The sequence below is a fragment of the Oncorhynchus gorbuscha genome, linkage group LG09 (genome assembly GCF_021184085.1).
Source record: "Oncorhynchus gorbuscha isolate QuinsamMale2020 ecotype Even-year linkage group LG09, OgorEven_v1.0, whole genome shotgun sequence".
Classification (NCBI taxonomy): Eukaryota; Metazoa; Chordata; class Actinopteri; order Salmoniformes; family Salmonidae; genus Oncorhynchus; species Oncorhynchus gorbuscha.
Window position 1 is genome coordinate 53,451,532 of NC_060181.1, and position 22,825 is coordinate 53,474,356.

The following is a 22,825-nucleotide window of genomic DNA, read 5'->3' on the forward strand; positions in this document are numbered from 1 at the left end:
AACAGAGGAGGCTGGTAACCCAGACTACTCTGAAACGGAGATAACCCGGTAGCAGACGAAGGAAGCGAATTGTGAGCGTATTCTGCCCAGGGGAGCTGTTCTGCCCAAGACGCAGGGTTTCTGAAAGAAAGGCTGCGTAGTATGCGACCAATCGTCTGATTGGCCCTCTCTGCTTGACCGTTAGACTGGGGATGAAACCCGGAAGAGAGACTGACGGACGCACCAATCAAACGACAGAACTCCCTCCAAAACTGTGACGTGAATTGCGGGCCTCTGTCTGAAACGGCGTCTAACGGGAGGCCATGAATTCTGAATACATTCTCGATAATGATTTGTGCCGTCTCCTTAGCGGAAGGAAGTTTAGCGAGGGGAATGAAATGTGCCGCCTTAGAGAACCTATCGACAACCGTAAGAATCACAGTCTTCCCCGCAGACAAAGGCAGACCGGTAATGAAGTCTAGGGCGATGTGAGACCATGGTCGAGAAGGAATGGGGAGCGGTCTGAGACGACCGGCAGGAGGAGAGTTACCCGACTTAGTCTGCGCGCAGTCCGAACAAGCAGCCACGAAACGGCGCGTGTCACGCTCCTGAGTCGGCCACCAAAAGCGCTGGCGAATAGACGCAAGAGTGCCTCGAACACCGGGATGACCAGCTAACTTGGCAGAGTGAGCCCACTGAAGAACAGCCAGACGAGTGGAAACAGGAACGAAAAGGAGGTTACTAGGACAAGCGCGCGGCGACGCAGTGTGCGTGAGTGCTTGCTTAACCTGTCTTTCAATTCCCCAGACTGTTAACCCGACAACACGCCCATAAGGAAGAATCCCCTCGGGATCAGTAGAAGCCACAGAAGAACTAAACAGACGGGATAAGGCATCAGGCTTGGTGTTCTTGCTACCCGGACGGTAAGAAATCACAAACTCGAAACGAGTGAAAACAACGCCCAACGAGCTTGACGGGCATTAAGTCGTTTGGCAGAACGGATGTACTCAAGGTTCTTATGGTCTGTCCAAACGACAAAAGGAACGGTCGCCCCTCCAACCACTGTCGCCATTCGCCTAGGGCTAAGCGGATGGCGAGCAGTTCACGGTTACCCACATCATAGTTGCGCTCAGATGGCGACAGGCGATGAGAAAAATAAGCGCAAGGATGAACCTTATCGTCAGACTGGAAGCGCTGGGATAGAATGGCTCCCACGCCTACCTCTGAAGCGTCAACCTCGACAATGAATTGTCTAGTGACGTCAGGAGTAACGAGGATAGGAGCGGACGTAAACGTTCTTTTAGAAGATCAAAAGCTCCCTGGGCGGAACCGGACCACTTAAAACACGTCTTGACAGAAGTAAGAGCTGTGAGAGGGCAGCAACTTGACCGAAATTACGAATGAAACGCCGATAGAAATTAGCGAAACCTAAAAAGCGCTGCAACTCGACACGTGACCTTGAACGGGCCAATCACTGACAGCTTGGACCTTAGCGGAATCCATCTGAATGCCTTCAGCGGAAATAACGGAACCGAGAAAAGTAACGGAGGAGACATGAAAAGAGCACTTCTCAGACTTTACGTAGAGACAATTCTCTAAAAGGCGCTGTAGAACACGTCGAACGTGCTGAACATGAATCTCGAGTGACGGAGAAAAAATCAGGATATCGTCAAGATAGACAAAAACAAAGATGTTCAGCATGTCTCTCAGAACATCATTAACTAATGCCTGAAAAACAGCTGGCGCATTGGCGAGACCAAACGGCAGAACCCGGTACTCAAAATGCCCTAACGGAGTGTTAAACGCCGTTTTCCACTCGTCCCCCTCTCTGATGCGCACGAGATGGTAAGCGTTACGAAGGTCCAACTTAGTAAAGCACCTGGCTCCCTGCAGAATCTCGAAGGCTGATGACATAAGGGGGAAGCGGATAACGATTCTTAACCGTTATGTCATTCAGCCTCGATAATCCACGCAGGGGCGCAGAGTACCGTCCTTCTTCTTAACAAAAAGAACCCCGCCCGGCCGGAGAGGAAGAAGGCACTATGGTACCGGCGTCAAGAGACACAGACAAATAATCCTCGAGAGCCTTACGTTCGGGAGCCGACAGAGAGTATAGTCTACCCCGAGGAGGAGTGGTCCCCGGAAGGAGATCAATACTACAATCATACGACCGGTGAGGAGGAAGGGAGTTGGCTCGGGACCGACTGAAGACCGTGCGCAGATCATGATATTCCTCCGGCACTCCTGTCAAATCGCCAGGTTCCTCCTGAGAAGTAGGGACAGAAGAAACGGGAGGGATGGCAGACATTAAACACTTCACATGACAAGAAACGTTCCAGGATAGGATAGAATTACTAGACCAATTAATAGAAGGATTATGACATACTAGCCAGGGATGACCCAAAACAACAGGTGTAAACGGTGAACGAAAAATCAAAAAAGAAATAGTCTCACTGTGGTTACCAGATACTGTGAGGGTTAAAGGTAGTGTCTCAAATCTGATACTGGGAAGATGACTACCATCTAAGGCGAACATGGGCGTAGGCTTCTCTAACTCTCTGAAAGGAATGTCATGTTTCCGAACCCATGCTTCGTCCATGAAACAACCCTCAGCCCCAGAGTCTATCAAGGCACTACATGTAGCACCGAACCGGTCCAGCGTAGATGGACCGACAAAGTAGTACAGGATCTTGATGGAGAGACTTGAGTAGTTGCGCTCACCTGTAGCCCTCCGCTTACAGATGAGCTCTGGCTTTTACTGGACATGAATTAACAAAATGTCCAGCAACTCCGCAATAGAGGCACAGGCGGTTGGTGATCCTCCGTTCCCTCTCCTTAGTCGAGATGCGAATCCCTCCCAGCTGCATGGGCTCAGACTCTGAGCCAGAGGAGGGAGATGGTTGCGATGCGGAGCAGGGAAACACCGTTGATGCGAGCTCTCTTCCACGAGCCCGGTGACGAAGATCTACCCGTCGTTCTATGCGGATGGCGAGAGCAATCAAAGAGTCCACATCTGAAGGAACCTCCCGGGAGAGAATCTCATCCTTAACCACTGCGTGGAGTCCCTCCAGAAAACGAGCGAGCAGCGCCGGCTCGTTCCACTCACTAGAGGCAGCAAGAGTGCGAAACTCAATAGAATAATCCGTTATGGACCGTTCACCTTGGCATAAGGAAGCCAGGGCCCTAGAAGCCTCCCTACCAAAAACTGAACGGTCAAAAACCCGAATCATCTCCTCTTTAAAGTTCTGGAACTTGTTAGAGCAATCAGCCCTTGCCTCCCAGATAGCTGTGCCCCATTCTCGAGCCCGGCCAGTAAGGAGTGAAATGACGTAAGCAACCCGAGCTCTCTCTCTAGAGTATGTGTTGGGTTGGAGAGAGAACACAATCTCACACTGCGTGAGAAAGGAGCGGCACTCAGTGGGCTGCCCGGAGTAGCAAGGTGGGTTATTAACCCTAGGTTCTGGAGGCTCGGCAGGCCAGGAAGTAACAGGTGGCACGAGACGTAGACTCTGGAACTGTCCAGAGAGGTCGGAAACCTGAGCGGCCAGGTTCTCCACGGCATGGCGAGCAGCAGACAATTCCTGCTCGTGTCTGCCGAGCATGGCTCCTTGGATCTCGACGGCAGTGTAACGAGCGTCTGAAGTCGCTGGGTCCATTCCTTGGTCGGTTCCTTCTGTCATGCAGGTGAAAGAGGACCCAAAAGCGACTTGGCGAAAACAGAGTCTTTAATCCAGTAAAGTAAATACAAACAAAAAACACAACTTTCACTCGAAATGACGAGGACAAACTGGAGACTCGATCTTGAACAGCAGGTGAACAGCAGGTTGCCTCGGGAAGGCACTTGAACCAGACAGACTCAGACACCTGCTCACCACGCAGCATCTGAGGAAAACACGACACGACAGGGCGATACACAAACACAGCACGGTGAATTCTAGACAAGGAACCGACAGGACAGGAACGGAACACAAAGGAAGAAATAGGGACTCTAATCAGGGGAAAGGATCGGGAACAGGTGTGGGAAGACTAAATGATTGATTAGGGGAATAGGAACAGCTGGGAGCAGGAACGGAACGATAGAGAGAAGAGAGAGCGAGAGAGTGAGAGAGGGAGGGGGAGAGAGAGGGATAGAAAGAGGGAAAGAACCTAATAAGACCAGCAGAGGGAAACGAATAGAATGGGAAGCACAGGGACAAGACAAGATAATAAATGACAAAACATGACAATGAGTTTCAGGCCACTGTTACAATACGTCTAGGCCTCAGAATAAGACCTTATGTAATGTATTGTCATAAAGAGTTTAATGATATGTGCCTAGGAACTCACTGAGTGAAGGCCAAAGGACTGAAAATAGAGACATGGTCATTGATGTGTTTTTAACTTATTTACTCGAAGGCAAGGCACACTGGGAAATTAAATTGGAGGTGTGGCTTAGTGGGGGAGTTAGTCAACATTTTCAAGCTGATACAACTCACATCTGGACCTCCTACAGGGTCACAGTGACTGTATCGGTTTGAGTAATGACTGCAAAATCACTTAAACGGCTCAGACGTTAAGTGTAGCTGGTTTCCTCAAAAGTTGAGTAATGACAGCACATTGGGGTTGGCTGTACAGTTTGTATGCTTGTTTCATGTGTTTTTTGACTGTGTGTGTGTGTGTACGTCTACAGTAAAGGTAACAATTAAGGTACAGATTCCTGTGCAGTGTGCATATGTTAGCAGCCTTCACTTCCATTATGTTTTATAACAATATCTGCGTTCTAAAGTGATCCTTCATGAATACAGAAAGTGAGCGTGAATGGAGCGTCTTCCGTGGTGCTCGCTCACACTGCAGGTCATTCTGGGATACTTACATTTTAAGTAATTTAGCAGACACTCTCATCCAGAGCGACTTACAGTAGTGAGTGCATACATTTGTCATGCTTCTTCTGCTGGGATACCTCCCAGCATGTGACTCATTCCAAGAACATATTCTCACTGGGAAGCAGCCGGCAAAGTAGCCCTGACTGTAACTCCATGGCATATTGCTGGGAATACTCGGGAACAGTCTGTTCCCGCTGTCGTTGTGAGTAAGAACTGCGTTCAGTATTATGAGGTCTCTGTGCATTGACAAAATGTTCATGTTTAGATGAACTACGTTACCCATGGTGCACTGCGTTACCCATGGTGCACGGGTCCATGAATGATTAGCCTACATCTACAGTAATGTTAGCATAGTGTCATACCCATAGCTGTGTTTTGTGTGGACTATGAGCCCATTTTGCACGTGGTTTTGTGTGTGATTCTTGGGGTGCAATATGTGTATGCGTCATATGCCTGTGTGTGTGCTGGCTGTATGTCTGAGTCCTTACTGAAAGCGTTTGAGGCACATTTAGATCCTGGTGACACTCTTCGTGCCAGCTCCCCAAGGTGCCTGTTCTGTCAAGCAGGAAAGTGCTGCAGTCACCTCCACAGGAGCACTGAGGGGTCCCTATGCTGACATCAACACACATACAGTAAAGGAACCCCTTTGCTGACATCACAGGAGGAGCATATTGTACTCAAGCCCAGACATTGATTTATGCACATTTATGCACAAACTATTTTCCATTACAGTATTTGATAAACAATACAGGTCTGTGCTGTCAGTAAAAAAAAACAATACTGTGCACACACTTGCTAACATACTACTGTCAGTGTGTACACACACCCATGCGCATGACATACTGGGAGTGCAAGTTTGTGTGTGTGTGTGTGTGTGTGTGCTGCAAAAGAGTGCTGTATACAGCACCTTGTGTTGTGAAGATTCAGCACTTCTCCTTGGCAAGAGGTGTGTGTGTGCACTCTTCCATACTGTCATCTATCCTCCCTGAGTGTTTCAGTCTTTGAGAGGCCCCGGTCTCCTCTGGACAGGCTATCAACAGGAAGCCTGGAAGATAGACCACTGTCAATCAATATTCACAGGGCCAACCACACTCCAGCAGGGACACAGACGTATAAGGAGAGAGGGAGTGATACCTTTCCCACAAAGTGTCCAGTGGTGTTGGTAGAATGCGGGTCAATTGTCAAGAAAGGCAATATCCTTATTCCAGGCATCCTTTAAAAAAAAAATAGTTTATTTCGTATCAAATTGTATTTGTCACGTGTTGAATACAACAGTTCACCAACTTCCCGTTTTGAATGAATACAGTAGTTGTGAACTTAACCAAGGTTTGTTGCTAGCACTTTTGCTTTTGGAGTAAGGCAGCCATGGCTCCATCCGCTCTCAGGGAGGTAATCAACCCCATTCTTCACTACGTTGGTGTTTCGAAGTGGGATGATACACTGTGTGGCCATTGGAAGTGGGTCCCAGGTCTGAGGTGTGCGGGATTTGTAATAGTGACGCGCAGTGATGTTACAAACTCCCGAAGGGTAATATCTATACTCACCCCTGTCGTTCGATACAAAACGTTGCATGTGTCTCCCATTCGCCTTCCTTTCTTATTTCCTTGAAGTAATGATTGATTTAGCATGACTGAACCAGAGAAAGCGTACCTAGTCAATGACATATCTTTCACCGATCTAGTCAGATCAGTGACGTTCCTTGAGAGAAGGGATGGAGGTTCAAAATCTAGTTTGGAATTTCAAATTGATATCGACAAAAATTGGAACCATGCCATTTTGGCTTTAGGTTAAACTTTGGTTGAGGAAAAAGTCACACGTTTTCAAAATTCCTTTTTTATGTCGATGACTGCTTTCAAATCCAGTCAGTTTTCCACGTTGATTCAACGCTATCAGGAGGGAAAAAAATATTTTCTTAGTTGAAATTACCAGTATTTGTGCCAAGCAAAATGTCACTCTGGTATTCTTGTCCAACAAAAAGATTATATGGCTTTACCATAAGCTTGGTGTCCAATGAGCGCAAAATCAAACTTTTATTTATTTATAGGCCTAATAATACACTGTTTCATGCACTTATAACCAGAATTTCAAGGCACTAGATGGAATCTGTGGGTCCCACTACACAAGAGCATCCTTTTATTTCACCAACCTTTCAAATCTGCATTTCTTGTCCTAAACAGAAATGGCTACCACCATCCTTGCTTCCTTTTCTTCTCAGATATCAATAAATCACAGATCTCACATGACATGATGGATGAAAGCAGTGTAGTGGAAGCTTTCATCCAGTCATGTTAGATCAGTAATTATTTCAAGGAAGGGAAGAAGGATCTTCAGGTCATGGCCCTGTGTGTGGAGGTAGTGAAACATACTCCTTATCCCGTTAGTTCAGTGACAAAGACAACCCAGACTTCTCCCACTCAGATCAGTGAAATCAACGGAACACAGACATAGAATCTGAGGACTGTTTTACATGTTTTATTTTTTTATTTAACCATTATTTAACTTGGCAAGTCAGTTCCTATTTACAGTGACGGACGACCCCAATTGTGTGCTGCCCTTATGGGACTCCCATTCATGGCCAGATGTGTTGCAGCTTGGAATCGAACCAGGGACTGCAGTGACGCCTCTTGCACCGAGAGGCAGTGACATACACAGCTGCGCCACTGACCTCAAGAACAGTTGCATAACTTATATGCGAGTGTACAGACTTTTGTCTCTCGACTGTAAAGCCTCTGATTGTTTACTGAAATTGCTCCTCTTCCCACAAGTAAGTGTGTGCATGTAGCTGTGCCCATATCTGTTTGTGCGTGTGTGTGCCCCAGTTATATAGTCTGGTTGATTCCGGGACATCCATGCAGGCATCCCTTTCTCCAGTTTCAGCATCAGTCTGGAAGCACAGGCAATCATCACACACACATACGCGCGCGGTATGTGTCTGTTATAGGAATGTCCAGTTGAACAAAAGGAGAGCAATCAAAAATCACTCTGTGTATTACAAGCTGCAACAGGGAGACACCACCCAGCACAAAAGCAGATAAAGTCTACCTGGCCTTCTCTAAACAAGCCCTTATACCCCAATCAGACAGGAAACTGTTTTGACAGCATTAGCCCTAGGGGCTTGTAGAAAACCCAGTGTAGCAGTGACCTTTGTCTCCTGCTACAGAGTTACAAACATCAGCTACTACAGAAAACTGCAATAGAGCGATCACAGTAGTCAGACGATCATCAGTAATCAATTACATCAAAGGGCAGTCACAAAGTAATCAGAACATCCATGTCCACATAATGTCATCAATGCAACAGTGAATAAACTGTGTGTCCTCGGTCCTTGGACCTTCAGTAACTTGCTCTGGTGTCAAGCACTACTTACAGATATGAGAACAGTCTATAACATCAGGGCATCAAGTCTAGTGACCATCAACCCACACCCTAAGTGTCACAAATAGAACACTGGCAATCATGTGTATTGCAGAAACATCATTCTAAACTACACTACCGTTCAAAAGTTTGGGGTCACTTAGAAATGTCCTTGTTTTTTTAAAGAAAAGCACTTTTGTCCATTTTTTAAATGACATCAAATTGATCCTAAATACAGTGCAGACACTTGTTAATTTTGTAAATGACTATTGTAGCTGGAAACCACATTTTCTTTTATAGAATATCTACATAGGTGTACAGAGGCCCATTTATCAGCAACCATCACTCCTGTGTTCCAATGGCATGTTGTTAGCTAATGCAAGTTTATAGTTTTAAGAGGCTAATTGATCATTAGAAAGCCCTTTTGCAATTATGTTAGCACAGCTGAAAACGGTTCCGATTTAAAGAAGCAATAAAACTGGCCTTTAGACTACTTGAGTATCTGGAGCATTTTCATTTGTGGGTTCGATTACAGACTCAAAATGGCCAGAAACAAAGCCCTTTCTCGTCAGTCTATTCTTTGTTCTGAGAGATTAAGGCTATTCAATGCGAGAAATTGCCAAGCAACTGAAGAGCTCGTACAACTCTGTGCACGACTCCCTTCACAGAACAGCACAAACGGTTTCTAACCAGAATAGAAAGCTTGGGAGGCCCCGGTGCACAACTGAGCAAGAGGACAGGTACATAGTCTAGTTTGAGAAACAGATGCCTCACAAGTCTTCAACTGACAGCTTCATGAAGTAGTACGCGCAAAACACCAGTCTCAACGTCAACAGTGAAGAGGTGACTCCGGGATGCTGACTTTCTAGGCAGAGTTGCAAAGAAAAAGCCATATCTCAGACTGGCCAATTAAAGACTAAGATGGGGGGGGGGAGAACACAGACACTGGACAGAGCAACTGTGCCTAGAAGGCCAGCATCCCGGAGTCGCCTCTTCATCGCTGACTCTGAAGGCTGTAGACCTGGCTCCTAACATTTATTCTTTCAGATAGTTTAGGTACTTGATTTAGCTCACACCCCTTAAGCTCGTCAAAAATCGCCTCAATTTACAGAGGAGCTACATTCCTATGCAATGGTCTCCAAGCAGCCAGAACAGCATAGTCGGCTAAAATAGTGCTGACCAGCCGACGAGACGAGCCCAGCATAGATCAGCCCAAATCAAAAATGACTTGCGCTAGCATTAGCTCAAATTATACCCAAGCTTCAAAAAGCCTTGATTGTTGCTCAGCACATCTAAAATAAGCTCCTGTTGGATCATTAAGTCGCATGTCCCCCTTTTCCTACTAAACGGCTGTGGTTCAGAATCCGACAGCCAATCAGACAGTCCTTCCCACCTGATATCCCCCAGCTGCCTTTGCTGAATTAGGAGCTTCCAGAGAAGCAGTTACAGCTGCCTTTCTCCACTTGCCTTTTCTGGGGCAGTCAGTCTGGTACACACACAACACACACACAGATTTCCTGATTCATTTGGAAGGTTGATGTAAGACGTAGAGAATGACGCGGTGTGTAAATTGGAATGGCTACGTCTAGTACTGCATTGGTGACTGGGTGCTTGTCGCCTCAAACGAAATTCTTCTGCTGCTCTTATCGTTCGCTACATACTTCAGTCGGAGACTGCCGTCATTGAAGTCATGTGGTGGTGTCAAAATGAGGGGTGCTGTACAAAACAAAGTCATCAGTGACTGTATCTCTAACCAATCAGAGTATCAAAGCCAATGACGAATTTTCAAAACACTGCTTTACCCACGTGTGGAACCAATCGGATGGTCCTGAATAGATTTCCATTCTAGATATTGTACAGGAGCTACTCGAATCCAGACTTATTGCGTGGAAGAAAGTCATGTCTGTGGGCGTTAGGTAGCGTTTGGGTAGCCAGGCAAGGTGACTGGATCTTTGACAGCAGTGTCCACTACATTTGCTGTGTGTATAGAGCATCTGTTAGGAATACTGACGTGTTTGTTAGGAATTTCGTTTGTTAGGAATACTGACGCCTGTCTGCCTCTGTCCCTCCATTTTCCCCTCCATCTTGCCTTGTTCTCTTCTTTCCTAGCCTCGAGGTCTCTCTCTTGATCTTTGCTTGTTGGACAGTGTCAATTTGGGGTAGCGGCGTGGACAATGCTGGCTGTGTCTTCAACCTGTCTTTGCTCCTGGATGGCATACTGCACTCAAGACATGCTTCTGTTTGTACATTGGCCAGAGAGAATTGTCAGAACTTTAGGTACAACACACCACAGAGCTTCTATGGAAGGATAAGGTCTGCAGCCTCCACACCAAACACTACTGACACCACCATCGGAAAGCTAAAGCTGTAGCAAGCTACTATAGTTAAGTGGCCGAGGTAGACCATATCTTTGATGCCTAACCCAACTACTAAGTCCAAGGGTTTCCTGTTATCTGTGGCCCATCAACACCTTCCCGTCTTCCGTAACCCTGCCAAACGTTAAATTTCCTGCTTTGGTCCCTCCTCCGCAGCCACCATGCGTCCCTCACTGCGGTCCTTCCCAGGACCCGTAACCATCCCCACACAGCCCCTCCCCACAATGCACACGGACTGTCTGCACACGTGGGGCGGGAGCACCTGTCGGCCCCACGGAGGCGCAGCCCACACCTGCGACACACGCTCAGCCCAGAGAACCTGCGGAGCCTGGCGGAGCGAGGCGGTGCCGCCAGGGACACGGCTTCTGTGGTGAGCAGCCCCATGAGTCTCCCGAGGGCCAACAGCGACACAGACCTGGTGACCTCGCAGGGCCGCTCATCGCTGACTGCGTCCACACTGGAGTTCACGCTGGGGAGGGGCCAGAACCTGGTCATCTCCTGGGACATCAAGGAGGAGGTGGACGCCACCGACTGGATCGGCCTGTATCACATTGGTGAGACATTCAGTATGTTCATTTCACAATGGTGTAGTTCATAACTAGGAAAGTTTAAAGTAGAACACCTGTACTGGTTGCCCCAGCACGAACATAGTCCAGCACGAACACCACCTGATTCAACTTCTCAACTAATAATATAGCCATTTATTTGTTGAATCGGGAGGGTTCGTATCTGCCTGAACAAAAATGAACTGGAGTTGAGAAACATGTCCATTTACTGGTGGAGCATGGAATGAGAGGCCATAGCAACAACACAGCCAGTATACACTTCCTCATATAATCGGAATTAGTCTAAGATTTCTTGATTTAAAAAAAAAAACTTTTGCAGGGGAGTTCTTAGTTGCAGATTTGACATCTAACTACATTCTCATGTAAGAAAACGTGCATGAAAATTAGTCGTCTCTCAAACACTTAATTGAACAATCCCGTCCATAGTTCCCACTCCTACTAGCAGTAGTACTGTTGACCAATCAACGATGAAGGGGCATAGACTACGGCTGCCAAACTTCGACTTGACTCAAGAAAATACGTTGTGCAGCCCGATAAACAGCCGAACACCAAAATGAACCAAAAGGGTGCACAAATTGTCATAATATATACACAAACTATTTTTACTGGGAAACATACGATAGGCTTTACACGCACACCATCACGTATACCATATACACTTAGACTATTCTGGGTGGTCCCCAACATGATAGCCCTGCTTTAGCAGCACACTGCATAAGGCTACTAAGCCTAAATGTTCCCCTGTTGCAGTGAAAACCAACCTATCTAGCATATTCATATTTGTTCATATTATGAACCACATATTGTTTGAAACTACAGTATGGCCAATTCAGTTCTATGCAATTATTCATACCCACTAGAGACATTCAGCCAACAAACTCTCTAGTATTTATTTAACAGAAAGCTAGAGCAACCACATTATGATTGACTCTAATTCTCATTTACCGGTTTACCAATATACCAATTGGCTGTCGGGACGAGTCAGTCGACCTCTAGACGCTCCATGAGTCCTCTATCCACCCGCCCCTTGACCTCACTGGACTTACTTCCCTCCTTTAAGGAAGAAGGATCCCAAGGGTTCACTGTAAGGCTGAAATATGAGAGACAGGAAAAAGCAGAGAAAGCATGCAGGGAGGGCGCCAGGCCACGTGGCTATCGATCACGAGGCCATCGTGCACTTCATTACTAGCGTCAGGGTCTTAATCCCCCGGGGTGCCCCGTGCTCTCCCACTTTCCACTACTAAGCAGACATTCAATGATATCACCTCACCCCCATCCCCCCCTCCCATTGTGCTGCTTCGTGCTCGTTCAGTTCAGCCTGAAGTGGTGGTTCATTATTGGGGGGGGGGGCGAAAGTGCTACGTACAGCGTAATTCCCTCCATTTAACTCCGTGGTAGGTTACAATTTCTTGTCCTTTGTGTTAGAGGTTGCAGAGAATGCATTTTAGGCACTACATTTATGGATTAAAGGAAAATTGTCTGAAGTTAGGTATCTGTCATGGTTATATGACATGAGGCTAAACAGACATGGAACAACAGCTGTGATAAGGCTGCAATGTGGAGCGTAGACAAGTGCTGTTCAATAAACATCTGACCATAACATTTATAACATTATTTGGGGTCAACCATTTTCAAAGTTGGACAATAATCCAGAAGTTTGTCTGTCACTGTCATGTCTTCATAGAACACAACACGCACTCATTTAGAACCCCACACACATACTGACTGGACTGACGGCGCTTTCTTTCTGTTCGCCGGCCCAGATGAAATCAGCCCATCCAATGTGTGGGACTGTAAGAACCGTGGGGTGAATGGGACACAGAGGGGCCAGATCGTCTGGAGGTTGGAGCCTGGGCCTTACTTCATGGACGGTGAGAGGAGAGGAGAGAAAGCATCAGTGGGATTCATACAGTGAGAAATATGATCAAGTATACTGTCGAAACTACTTTTCAAAACCACACTCATTACACACTCATTTGGACTCATTACAATGGGACAGGATTAAGAAGGGGGAGATACAATACTTAATAATTGACATTGGTTTCATTCCAAATGGCACCCTATTCCCTATGTAGTGCATATATTGTTTTTTTACCTTTCGTGATATCCAATTGGTAGTTAGACTTGTCGCATTGCTGCAACTCCCGTGCGGACTCGGGAGAGGCGAAGGTCGAGAGCCTTGCGTCCTCCGAAACACGACCTCGCTCACCCAAACTGCTTCTTGACACTGCTCGCTTAACCCGGAAGCCATCCACACCAATGTGTCGGAGGAAACGCCGTACAGCTGGCGACCGAAGTCGGCGTGCATCCTCCCGGCCTCCACAAGGAGGCGCTAGAGCTTGATGGGAAAAGGACATCCCATCCGGCCAAATGCTCCGTAACCTAGATGGCGCTGGGCCAATTGCCGCTACAGGTCGAACCCGGATCTGTAGTGATTCCTCTAGCACGGGGATGCAGTGCCTTCGATAGCTGCGCCACTCGGGAGGCCCCGTAGTGCACTACTTTTGAGCAGGGCCTATAGGGAACAACCATAGTGGCATTATTTCATGGGTAACTAATGGGAAGGGAATTACACTGCAATTACACAGTATACTACTTTTAATTGACTTGTTAATTCTATAATACATGCAAACACAAGTAATTGTGAGCGAGATTTGTACGTTTTGCATTACTCCATGTACGTACTTCCCTGTTGCGTAAGAACATTACAAGTCCCGTCTCATAATTGAGGCGCAGCCAGCCAAAGAGTGGGTGAAGAGAGAAACGAGGGATGGTGTTCATATCATGCATCTCTCTGTTTTCCCTCTAGCTGAGACCAAGATCTGCTTCAAGTACTATCACGGCGTCAGTGGAGCCCTGAGAGCAACCACCCCCTGCATCACTGTGAAGAACCCTGGAGTCCTGGTGTGTCTGCCTGTGTGTTTATGGTTTGTTGTGTGTGTGTGTGGTGTGTCTGTGTGTGTGTTTTACATTCAACTTCTCTGTGTCTCTCAGGGAGAAGGTCAAAGTGAGGGGCAGTCATCCACAGATCATCCTCGCAAACTAATCAGCTTTACTTTGACAGGTGAGGTGTGGTTTGGCTAAAACCAGGAAGATGTCCTCATTGACTCAGAAAAGGTGCCCTCTATAGTTCGGATTCAAATGATTTAATAGAAGAGCGTCAAAGTTTTCCATTATCGATGAACTCGTTATTACAATCTACTACTACTTCTTTATTTGACCTTTTTATTCCTCCTTACCTGTGTTATTCCCACTTGAAAATAAGTTCCAACTTTGCATTGCTCCTAACATCCGACCTGCAAGCAGTTATACAGTCAGCCTCAATCGTTGACTGAAGTTTCTTCCAATTGGCCTCGAGCACGGATTTCTATCGCAAAAGTAGAACCGAATGAATGTGTATTTACATTTACATTTACATTTAAGTCATTTAGCAGACGCTCTTATCCAGAGCGACTTACAAATTGGTGCATTCACCTTATGACATCCAGTGGGACAGTCACTTAACAATACTGCATCTAAAACTTAGGGGGGGTGGGGTGAGAGGGATTACTTAACCTATCCTAGGTATTCCTTAAAGAGGTGGGGTTTCAGGTGTCTCCGGAAGGTGGTGATTGACTCCGCTGTCCTGGCGTCGTGAGGGAGTTTGTTCCACCATTGGGGGGGCCAGGGCAGCGAACAGTTTTGACTGGGCTGAGCGGGAGCTGTACTTCCTCAGTGGTAGGGAGGCGAGCAGGCCAGAGGTGGATGAACGCAGTGCCCTTGTTTGGGTGTAGGGCCTGATCAGAGCCTGGAGGTACTGAGGTGCCGTTCCCCTCACAGCTCCGTAGGCAAGCACCATGGTCTTGTAGCGGATGCGAGCTTCAACTGGAAGCCAGTGGAGAGAACGGAGGAGCGGGGTGACGTGAGAAAACTTGGGAAGGTTGAACACCAGACGGGCTGCGGCGTTCTGGATGAGTTGAAGGGGTTTAATGGCACAGGCAGGGAGCCCAGCCAACAGCGAGTTGCAGTAATCCAGACGGGAGATGACAAGTGCCTGGATTAGGACCTGCGCCGCTTCCTGTGTGAGGCAGGGTCGTACTCTGCGGATGTTGTAGAGCATGAACCTACAGGAACGGGCCACCGCCTTGATGTTAGTTGAGAACGACAGGGTGTTGTCAGGATCACGCCAAGGTTCTTGGCGCTCTGGGAGGAGGACACAATGGAGTTGTCAACCGTGATGGCGAGATCATGGAACGGGCAGTCCTTCCCCGGGAGGAAGAGCAGCTCCGTCTTGCCGAGGTTCAGCTTGAGGTGGTGATCCGTCATCCACACTGATATGTCTGCCAGACATGCAGAGATGCGATTCGCCACCTGGTCATCAGAAGGGGGAAAGGAGAAGATTAATTGTGTGTCGTCTGCATAGCAATGATAAGAGAGACCATGTGAGGTTATGACAGAGCCAAGTGACTTGGTGTATAGCGAGAATAGGAGAGGGCCAAGAACAGAGCCCTGGGGACACCAGTGGTGAGAGCGCGTGGTGAGGAGACAGATTCTCGCCACGCCACCTGGTAGGAGCGACCTGTCAGGTAGGACGCAATCCAAGCGTGGGCCGCGCCGGAGATGCCCAACTCGGAGAGGGTGGAGAGGAGGATCTGATGGTTCACAGTATCGAAGGCAGCCGATAGATCTAGAAGGATGAGAGCAGAGGAGAGAGAGTTAGCTTTAGCAGTGCGGAGCGCCTCCGTGATACAGAGGAGAGCAGTCTCAGTTGAATGACTAGTCTTGAAACCTGACTGATTTGGATCAAGAAGGTCATTCAGAGAGAGATAGCGGGAGAGCTGGCCAAGGACGGCACGTTCAAGAGTTTTGGAGAGAAAAGAAAGAAGGGATACTGGTCTGTAATTGTTGACATCGGAGGGATCGAGTGTAGGTTTTTTCAGAAGGGGTGCAACTCTCGCTCTCTTGAAGACGGAAGGGACGTAGCCAACGGTCAGGGATGAGTTGATGAGCGAGGTGAGGTAAGGGAGAAGGTCTCCGGAAATGGTCTGGAGAAGAGAGGAGGGGATAGGGTCAAGCGGGCAGGTTGTTGGGCGGCCGGCCGTCACAAGACGCGAGATTTCATCTGGAGAGAGAGGGGAGAAAGAGGTCAGAGCACAGGGTAGGGCAGTGTGAGCAGAACCAGCGGTGTCGTTTGACTTAGCAAACGAGGATCGGATGTCGTCGACCTTCTTTTCAAAATGGTTGACGAAGTCATCTGCAGAGAGGGAGGAGGGGGGAGGGGGCGGAGGATTCAGGAGGGAGGAAAAGGTGGCAAAGAGCTTCCTAGGGTTAGAGGCAGATGCTTGGAATTTAGCGTGGTAGAAAGTGGCTTTAGCAGCAGAGACAGAGGAGGAAAATGTAGAGAGGAGGGAGTGAAAGGATGCCAGGTCCGCAGGGAGGCGAGTTTTCCTCCATTTCCGCTCGGCTGCCCGGAGCCCTGTTCTGTGAGCTCGCAATGAGTCATCGAGCCACGGAGCGGGAGGGGAGGACCGAGCCGGCCTGGAGGATAGGGGACATAGAGAGTCAAGGGATGCAGAGAGGGAGGAGAGGAGGGTTGAGGAGGCAGAATCAGGAGATAGGTGGGAGAAGGTTTGAGCGGAGGGAAGAGATGATAGGATGTAGCGGGGGAGAGAGAGCGAAGGTTGGGACGGCGCGATACCATCCGAGTAGGGGCAGTGTGGGAGGTGTTGGATGAGAGCGAGAGGGAAAAGGATACAAGGCAGTGGTCGTAGACTTGGAGGGAGTTGCAATGAGGTTAGTGGAAGAACAGCATCTAGTAAAGATGAGGTCGAGCGTATTGCCTGCCTTGTGAGTAGGGGGGAAGGTGAGAGGGTGAGGTCAAAAGAGGAGAGGAGTGGAAAGAAGGAGGCAGAGAGGAAAGAGTCAAAGGTAGACGTGGGGAGGTTAAAGTCGCCCAGAACTGTGAGAGGTGAGCCGTCCTCAGGAAAGGAGCTTATCAAGGCATCAAGCTCATTGATGAACTCTCCGAGGGAACCTGGAGGGCGATAAATGATAAGGATGTTAAGCTTGAAAGGGCTAGTAACTGTGACAGCATGGAATTCAAAGGAGGCGATAGACAGATGGGTAAGGGGAGAAAGAGAGAATGACCACTTGGGAGAGATGAGGATCCCGGTGCCACCACCCCGCTGACCAGACGCTCTCGGGGTGTGCGAGAACACGTGGGCGGACGAAGAGAGAGCAGTAGGAGTAGCAGTGTTGTCTGTGGTGATCCATGTTTCCGTCAGTGCCAAGAAGTCGAGGGACTGGAGGGAGGCATAGGCTGAGATGAACTCTGCCTTGTTGACCGCAGATTGGCAGTTCCAGAGGCTACCGGAGACCTGGAACTCCACGTGGGTCGTGCGCGCTGGGACCACCAGAGTAGGGTGGCCGCGGCCACGCGGTGAGGAGCGTTTGTATGGTCTGTGCAGAGAGGAGAGAACAGGGATAAACAGACACATAGTTGACAGGCTACAGAAGAGGCTACGCTAATGCAAAGGAGATTGGAATGACAAGTGGACTACACGTCTCGAATGTTCAGAAAGTTAAGCTACGTAGCAAGAATCTTATTGACTAAAATGATTAAAATGATACAGTACTGCTGAAGTAGGCCAGCTGGCAGTGGGTGCGTTGTTGACACTACACTAATCAAGTCGTTCCGTTGAGTGTAATAGTTTCTGCAGTGTTGCTATTCGGGGCTAGCAGGCTAGCTAGCAGTGTTGTTTACGTTACGTTGCGTTAAAAGAATGACAATAGATTAGCGAACCTAGAAAATCGCTCTAGACTACACAATTATCTTTGATACAAAGACGGCTATGTAGCTAGCTAAGTAGCTAGCTACGATCAAACAAATCAAACCGTTGTACTGTAATGAAATGAAGTGAAAATGTGATACTACCTGTGAGTGCGACCGGGTAGTTGAGTTCTATACAGAAGACGTTGGCTAGCGTTGGTTAGCTGTTGGCTAGCTAGCAGAGTCACCTACGTTAAGGACGACAAATAGCTGGCTAGCTAACCTCGGTAAATTAAGATAATCACTCTAAGACTACACACTCTAAACCTAAACAACACAATTATCTTGGATACGATGATACGAAGACAGCAAAGACAGCTATGTAGCTAGCTAACACTAAACTAATCAAGTCGTTCAGTTGAGTATGATAGTTTCTCCAGTGCAGCTAATCAGTGGACGTTAGCTAGCTGGCTAGTGAAGACTACGTTAGGACGGCGAAATACGATAATTACGCAATTATCTTTGATACAAAGACGGCTCTGTAGCTAGCTGAGAAGAATTTGCTAAGATAAGACAAATCAAACCGTTGTGATATAATGAAATATAATGAAATATAATGAAAAAGTTATACTACCCGTTGGAGCGACGTGTTGGAGCGACGTGCAGATGCGACCACTCGCTCCAACCGAATCCGACTCATATAGATATGTATGTCATCCTTCCCTTGCAATAAACCTTTGACAACTAGTGAAAAAGCCAAAGTTTCTGCAACTCTTCGTTTGTAATATGAGTTCAAATGGTAAGCTGCTCTTTGGTTTCCCTGGCTTGTGACATTAACAATTGGACTTGGGCAAAACTGCAGTTGCAGATAAAAGCCTTTATTGAAACGGCTTGACATGTCCATTTTGGAAGGTTAAATAACAAGGTAATGTAGTGGGTCTCAGAGTAGGAGTGATGCCCCCCCCCCACACCTTCCATGTAGTCTTATTCGTTGTGGGCTAAAAAGCTAAACTGATCCTGGGTCAGCACTCCTACTCGGAGACTCTTGACATATACAGCCCCTGATTTAATGACGGTCATCCTCTGTGTAGATATGCACGCGGTGGGGCTGAAGAAGGGTATGTTCTTCAACCCGGATCCCTACCTGAAGATGTCCATCCACCCTGGGAAGAGAAGTGGCTTCCCCACCTTCAGCCACCACGGACAGGAGAGACGCTCCGCCATCATCGCCAATACCACCAACCCTAAGTGGCGCGGAGAGGTGATCTATATACATGCATGTACACACACACACGTGCACAGACATACACACAAACGTGCACACTCACTCCACTCATAGATCACTGGTTCACTCACTAGATGTGTTCCCTATCATTTACAATATTGTAACGATTAAACGTTTGAAATCAATATGGCTGAAGAGTCAAGCGAAATATAGAGTTCATGGGGAGCCGAGCGAGCCTTCCCCGCTAGGCTTCTCCTTGCTCAGATTGTCATGGTGTTTCACTTCAGATTTCCAATTAAGTTGCTGTCCACTTAAATTGGTGCTAATCCTCTGCTCACCGCAAATCACTTTTACTTAGAAAGGTCAGATGGTGCTTAGCTCACAGTCTGTTTCTCCCTCTCTCTGTAGAAATACACTTTTGTAGCACTGATGACGGACATTCTGAACATCGAGGTGAAGGACAAGTTTGCCAAAAGTCGACCAATCATCAAACGCTTCCTTGGTCAGCTGACCATTCCTGTGCAGAGGCTGATTGAGAAAATACCTGGGTAGGTAACCTGGAACACTGGCACACACGCACACACACACACAAATGTGCTTTAAAATAAACAAACCATTTATACACACTCAAAGACATACGTGTTTTTAATGATGCTCATTTAGACCCATGCTCATAATTATTGATTGTTCTCTATACTTTATCATTGCGTGTTAACTATAGTTGAGTAATTGCATTCGGTTGTTTGTTTGTCTGTCCGTCTATCCTCAGTCTCCAGCCTCTGAGCTTCTCTCTGTGTCGACGGTTGCCCACTGAGCACGTGAGTGGCCAGATGCAGTTCCGGGTGGAGCTCACATCCACTGGACCTGACGGTGAGGGCCATTGCCTGTAATTTAATGTGTTTGTAAACAACAATACCTAATTGAAGTGCACACTACTGAATTGTAATGGACTAAAAAGGTATTACAAAATGATGAATCTTGATCTCGTTCATGCTCAGGGGCCTCTCCAGACTCTATCATCGGTGTGCCCAATAACGGGGCCCCTGGGACTCCATCAGATGACGAGGATCTGCCTCACCTACTCCCGGGGGTGGTTACTGGAGGCCCCTCCCCTACTGGCTCCCTGGGCTCACAGAGGTCCTGGGAAGGTGGGGCCACAGCCTATCCAGTCCCAGACTACAGGGACTTTAGCGGTACAGAGGGCAGAACCACAGAGGGTGAATCCTACTCTGGCCCTCTACGGTTGCAGAGGTCCCTGAGCGAAGGCCTGGATGCCATCGAGGCCCCCAAGGGCCCCGGAGAGAGGCCCCTGGGCGCTGCTTCACCGAAGCTGCGCTCTAGCTTTCCCACTCACACACGTCTCAGTGCCATGCTGCACATTGACTCAGACGAAGATGAGGAGCGCTCAGGGCCCACTGACATTTACCCGGTGCCCGGGTCCCCCCTGCTGCTCAACGGGGGTCCCGAGGGGCCTGAAGAGGAAGACGTTGTCCCAGAGCTAGAGCAGGATCCTGACCCTGAGCAGCTGGAACCCAGTGTGGTGGGAGATGAACAGCTGATGGTAACGGGGGAAGATTGTGCCCCTGGTGGTGAATCCAATGTGGCCCCTGAGTTAGACCTGGCCCTCGACTTCGAGGACTCCTCAGAGCCTGATGTTTTCTCGGAGGTGGAGGAAGTTCCTTTCTTCTCCGAGGCGCTGTCCCAGAGTCTTTTGGCTGTGTGCCTGGAGGGGCCAGAGGAGGGCCAGGGGCCCGCTGACAACCCCTCGTCGCCGATTGACACCTGCTCCATGGCAATGGCCCCACAGACAGTCTTCTCTTCCTCAGAGAGTTGCCCAATCACAATTTCCACGGCTGAGGTGAGTGACTGGTGGTTAAGTGAGTAGATCATACCCGTGGTTAAAGGTTCTCTATGGAATACATAGAAATATATCTGTAGTAGTAAGTCAAGGAACAATCACGGAAACCCAGAACTAAAATCTTGCGTGATTGTGTCAGATGCTCGATTAAATTTGACACGTTAGAAAATATGCTAGAATGAGGAGTGGAAGCAGGGCGGTAGCTCTCTTTGCAAGTTACAGGCAATTCTATGGGTCAAATGTCCCCTCCCCATCTGATATTCGAAAGATTGATGAAATATCGGATCAAAGTTCCTCGTTAGACGTCCGTCTGTTGACAGATGCTAGGATACCAGTTATACGTGTCTGTCCATGAGACATTTAGTAAAGGAACAATTCAGGATTTAAAGCTATAAAGTTGCTTGCTCACTGAGTGGTCTTCCTGTTTCAGGATTGGTTCTCATGCTGAGGTTGAAAACCGAGCTAATACAATACTACATCAAACAATGTTTCTAGCCAGGACCTTACCTTGTTTCAGCAAACCGAATCCTCACAAAGTAAGGTTCTAAAAGAATGAACCACAACCCGCCATTGGGTCCTACCCAGAGATGTGGTTAGTGGTTAAAAAAAGGTGGGTGAACAAGAACGCCTTTCGAGATGATGCCGGCAGGTAGCGCAAATACTAACAATGTCATTTTAGTGTTATAGGCGCACGAACGTTATTTACCAAAGCAAATAAGGTGTGTTAACATCATTTATTAATGCTCCACTACATCCCTGGTCCTGACCCATCATTTGGGAAACACTGTTCTGACCTCATTGAGCCCTCATGTTGCAGGAGGCAGAGGAGAGGGCAGTAGCTGCCATTGACCCAGGGGGAGACACCTTCACTGGCACTCCACCCACCCACCAGCACGTAGATGACGAGGGGGGCGGGCATACGTCAGCCAATGAGGTTGAAGGAGATGCTCCGTCTGCCTATGCGCTGGAGCCAGGGGAGGAGATTAGTGAGCGGATGTGGAGCTTACAGGTATCTGGGAATGTACCCCAGGATGAGGAGGGGGAGGAGCCAAGACCCGCAGGGGTGGCTGTATCTGTTGATTCAGATGCAGTTGCCATGGAGGCAGATGGAGAAGACGGTGTGTAACTACCACTTTTAAAATAATTTCTTCATGCTTTATTTTGCAGCCTAATATTTACCTTGTAGTATCTTAGAAATTACATGATGAAATTATATTACTACATTATATTACTATTCTGCTTCCGTGGGATCCATCAAAGCATCCACATACACCCCTACTTGAAATTATCATTAAATATGATTAATTAATCCAGTCATGGAGAAACTAATAGTGAATTACCATAACTATAAAAAGGCTCATGTGCTCTTTTCCTGAATGTATCCTCAGGTGCTCAAGTGAACGGTCACCCCGTGCACTGCCTCCCCTCAGTGCGCCATGACATTCACCGTTACCAACGAGTGGATGAACCGTTACCTCCTAGTAAGTGTCTGTCTGTACATACTATATCTGTATGTATTTGAGGTGAAGGAAGATGACAAAAAGGAGAGAAAGAAGGCTGCTTGATACAATGTGTATTTTTGGCTTCATAGAGGCTGATAGAGGGGGCTTCTTTGTATTTGTGCCTTAATGGCTTCTTTGACTATTACTTCTATAAGTATGTAGACAAACTGAAAGGGTGCATACTGCCACCTGGAGTGTGTTGTCTGAACATGTATAAAACCAATGTTGGAAATTTACTGCCACATGCAGTTATGGAATGTTTGCTGAGTAGTATAATTAATTGGCTGATCCTTTCCTTATGACCTGCATATCTACTTCAAAATGGTGGCAGTTTTCAATGGCACTGCCCATGCTAA

At 47.7% G+C, this 22,825-nt stretch overlaps 1 protein-coding gene across 1 annotated transcript in view; it reads left to right on the forward strand.

Annotated features, from left to right (window-relative positions):
* Positions 1-22,825, forward strand: part of LOC124043761 (E3 ubiquitin-protein ligase HECW2-like) — an 88,848-nt gene that overhangs the window by 16,429 nt on the left and 49,594 nt on the right. Inside the window, exons 2-11 of the mRNA XM_046362693.1 lie at positions 10,305-11,124; positions 12,900-13,007; positions 13,946-14,040; positions 14,131-14,200; positions 18,976-19,145; positions 19,518-19,657; positions 19,879-19,979; positions 20,108-20,967; positions 21,785-22,085; positions 22,356-22,448. Coding sequence (XP_046218649.1) covers positions 10,953-11,124; positions 12,900-13,007; positions 13,946-14,040; positions 14,131-14,200; positions 18,976-19,145; positions 19,518-19,657; positions 19,879-19,979; positions 20,108-20,967; positions 21,785-22,085; positions 22,356-22,448 — 2,110 coding nt within the window. The 5' untranslated portion in view covers positions 10,305-10,952. The remainder of the gene's footprint in view (positions 1-10,304; positions 11,125-12,899; positions 13,008-13,945; positions 14,041-14,130; positions 14,201-18,975; positions 19,146-19,517; positions 19,658-19,878; positions 19,980-20,107; positions 20,968-21,784; positions 22,086-22,355; positions 22,449-22,825) is intronic.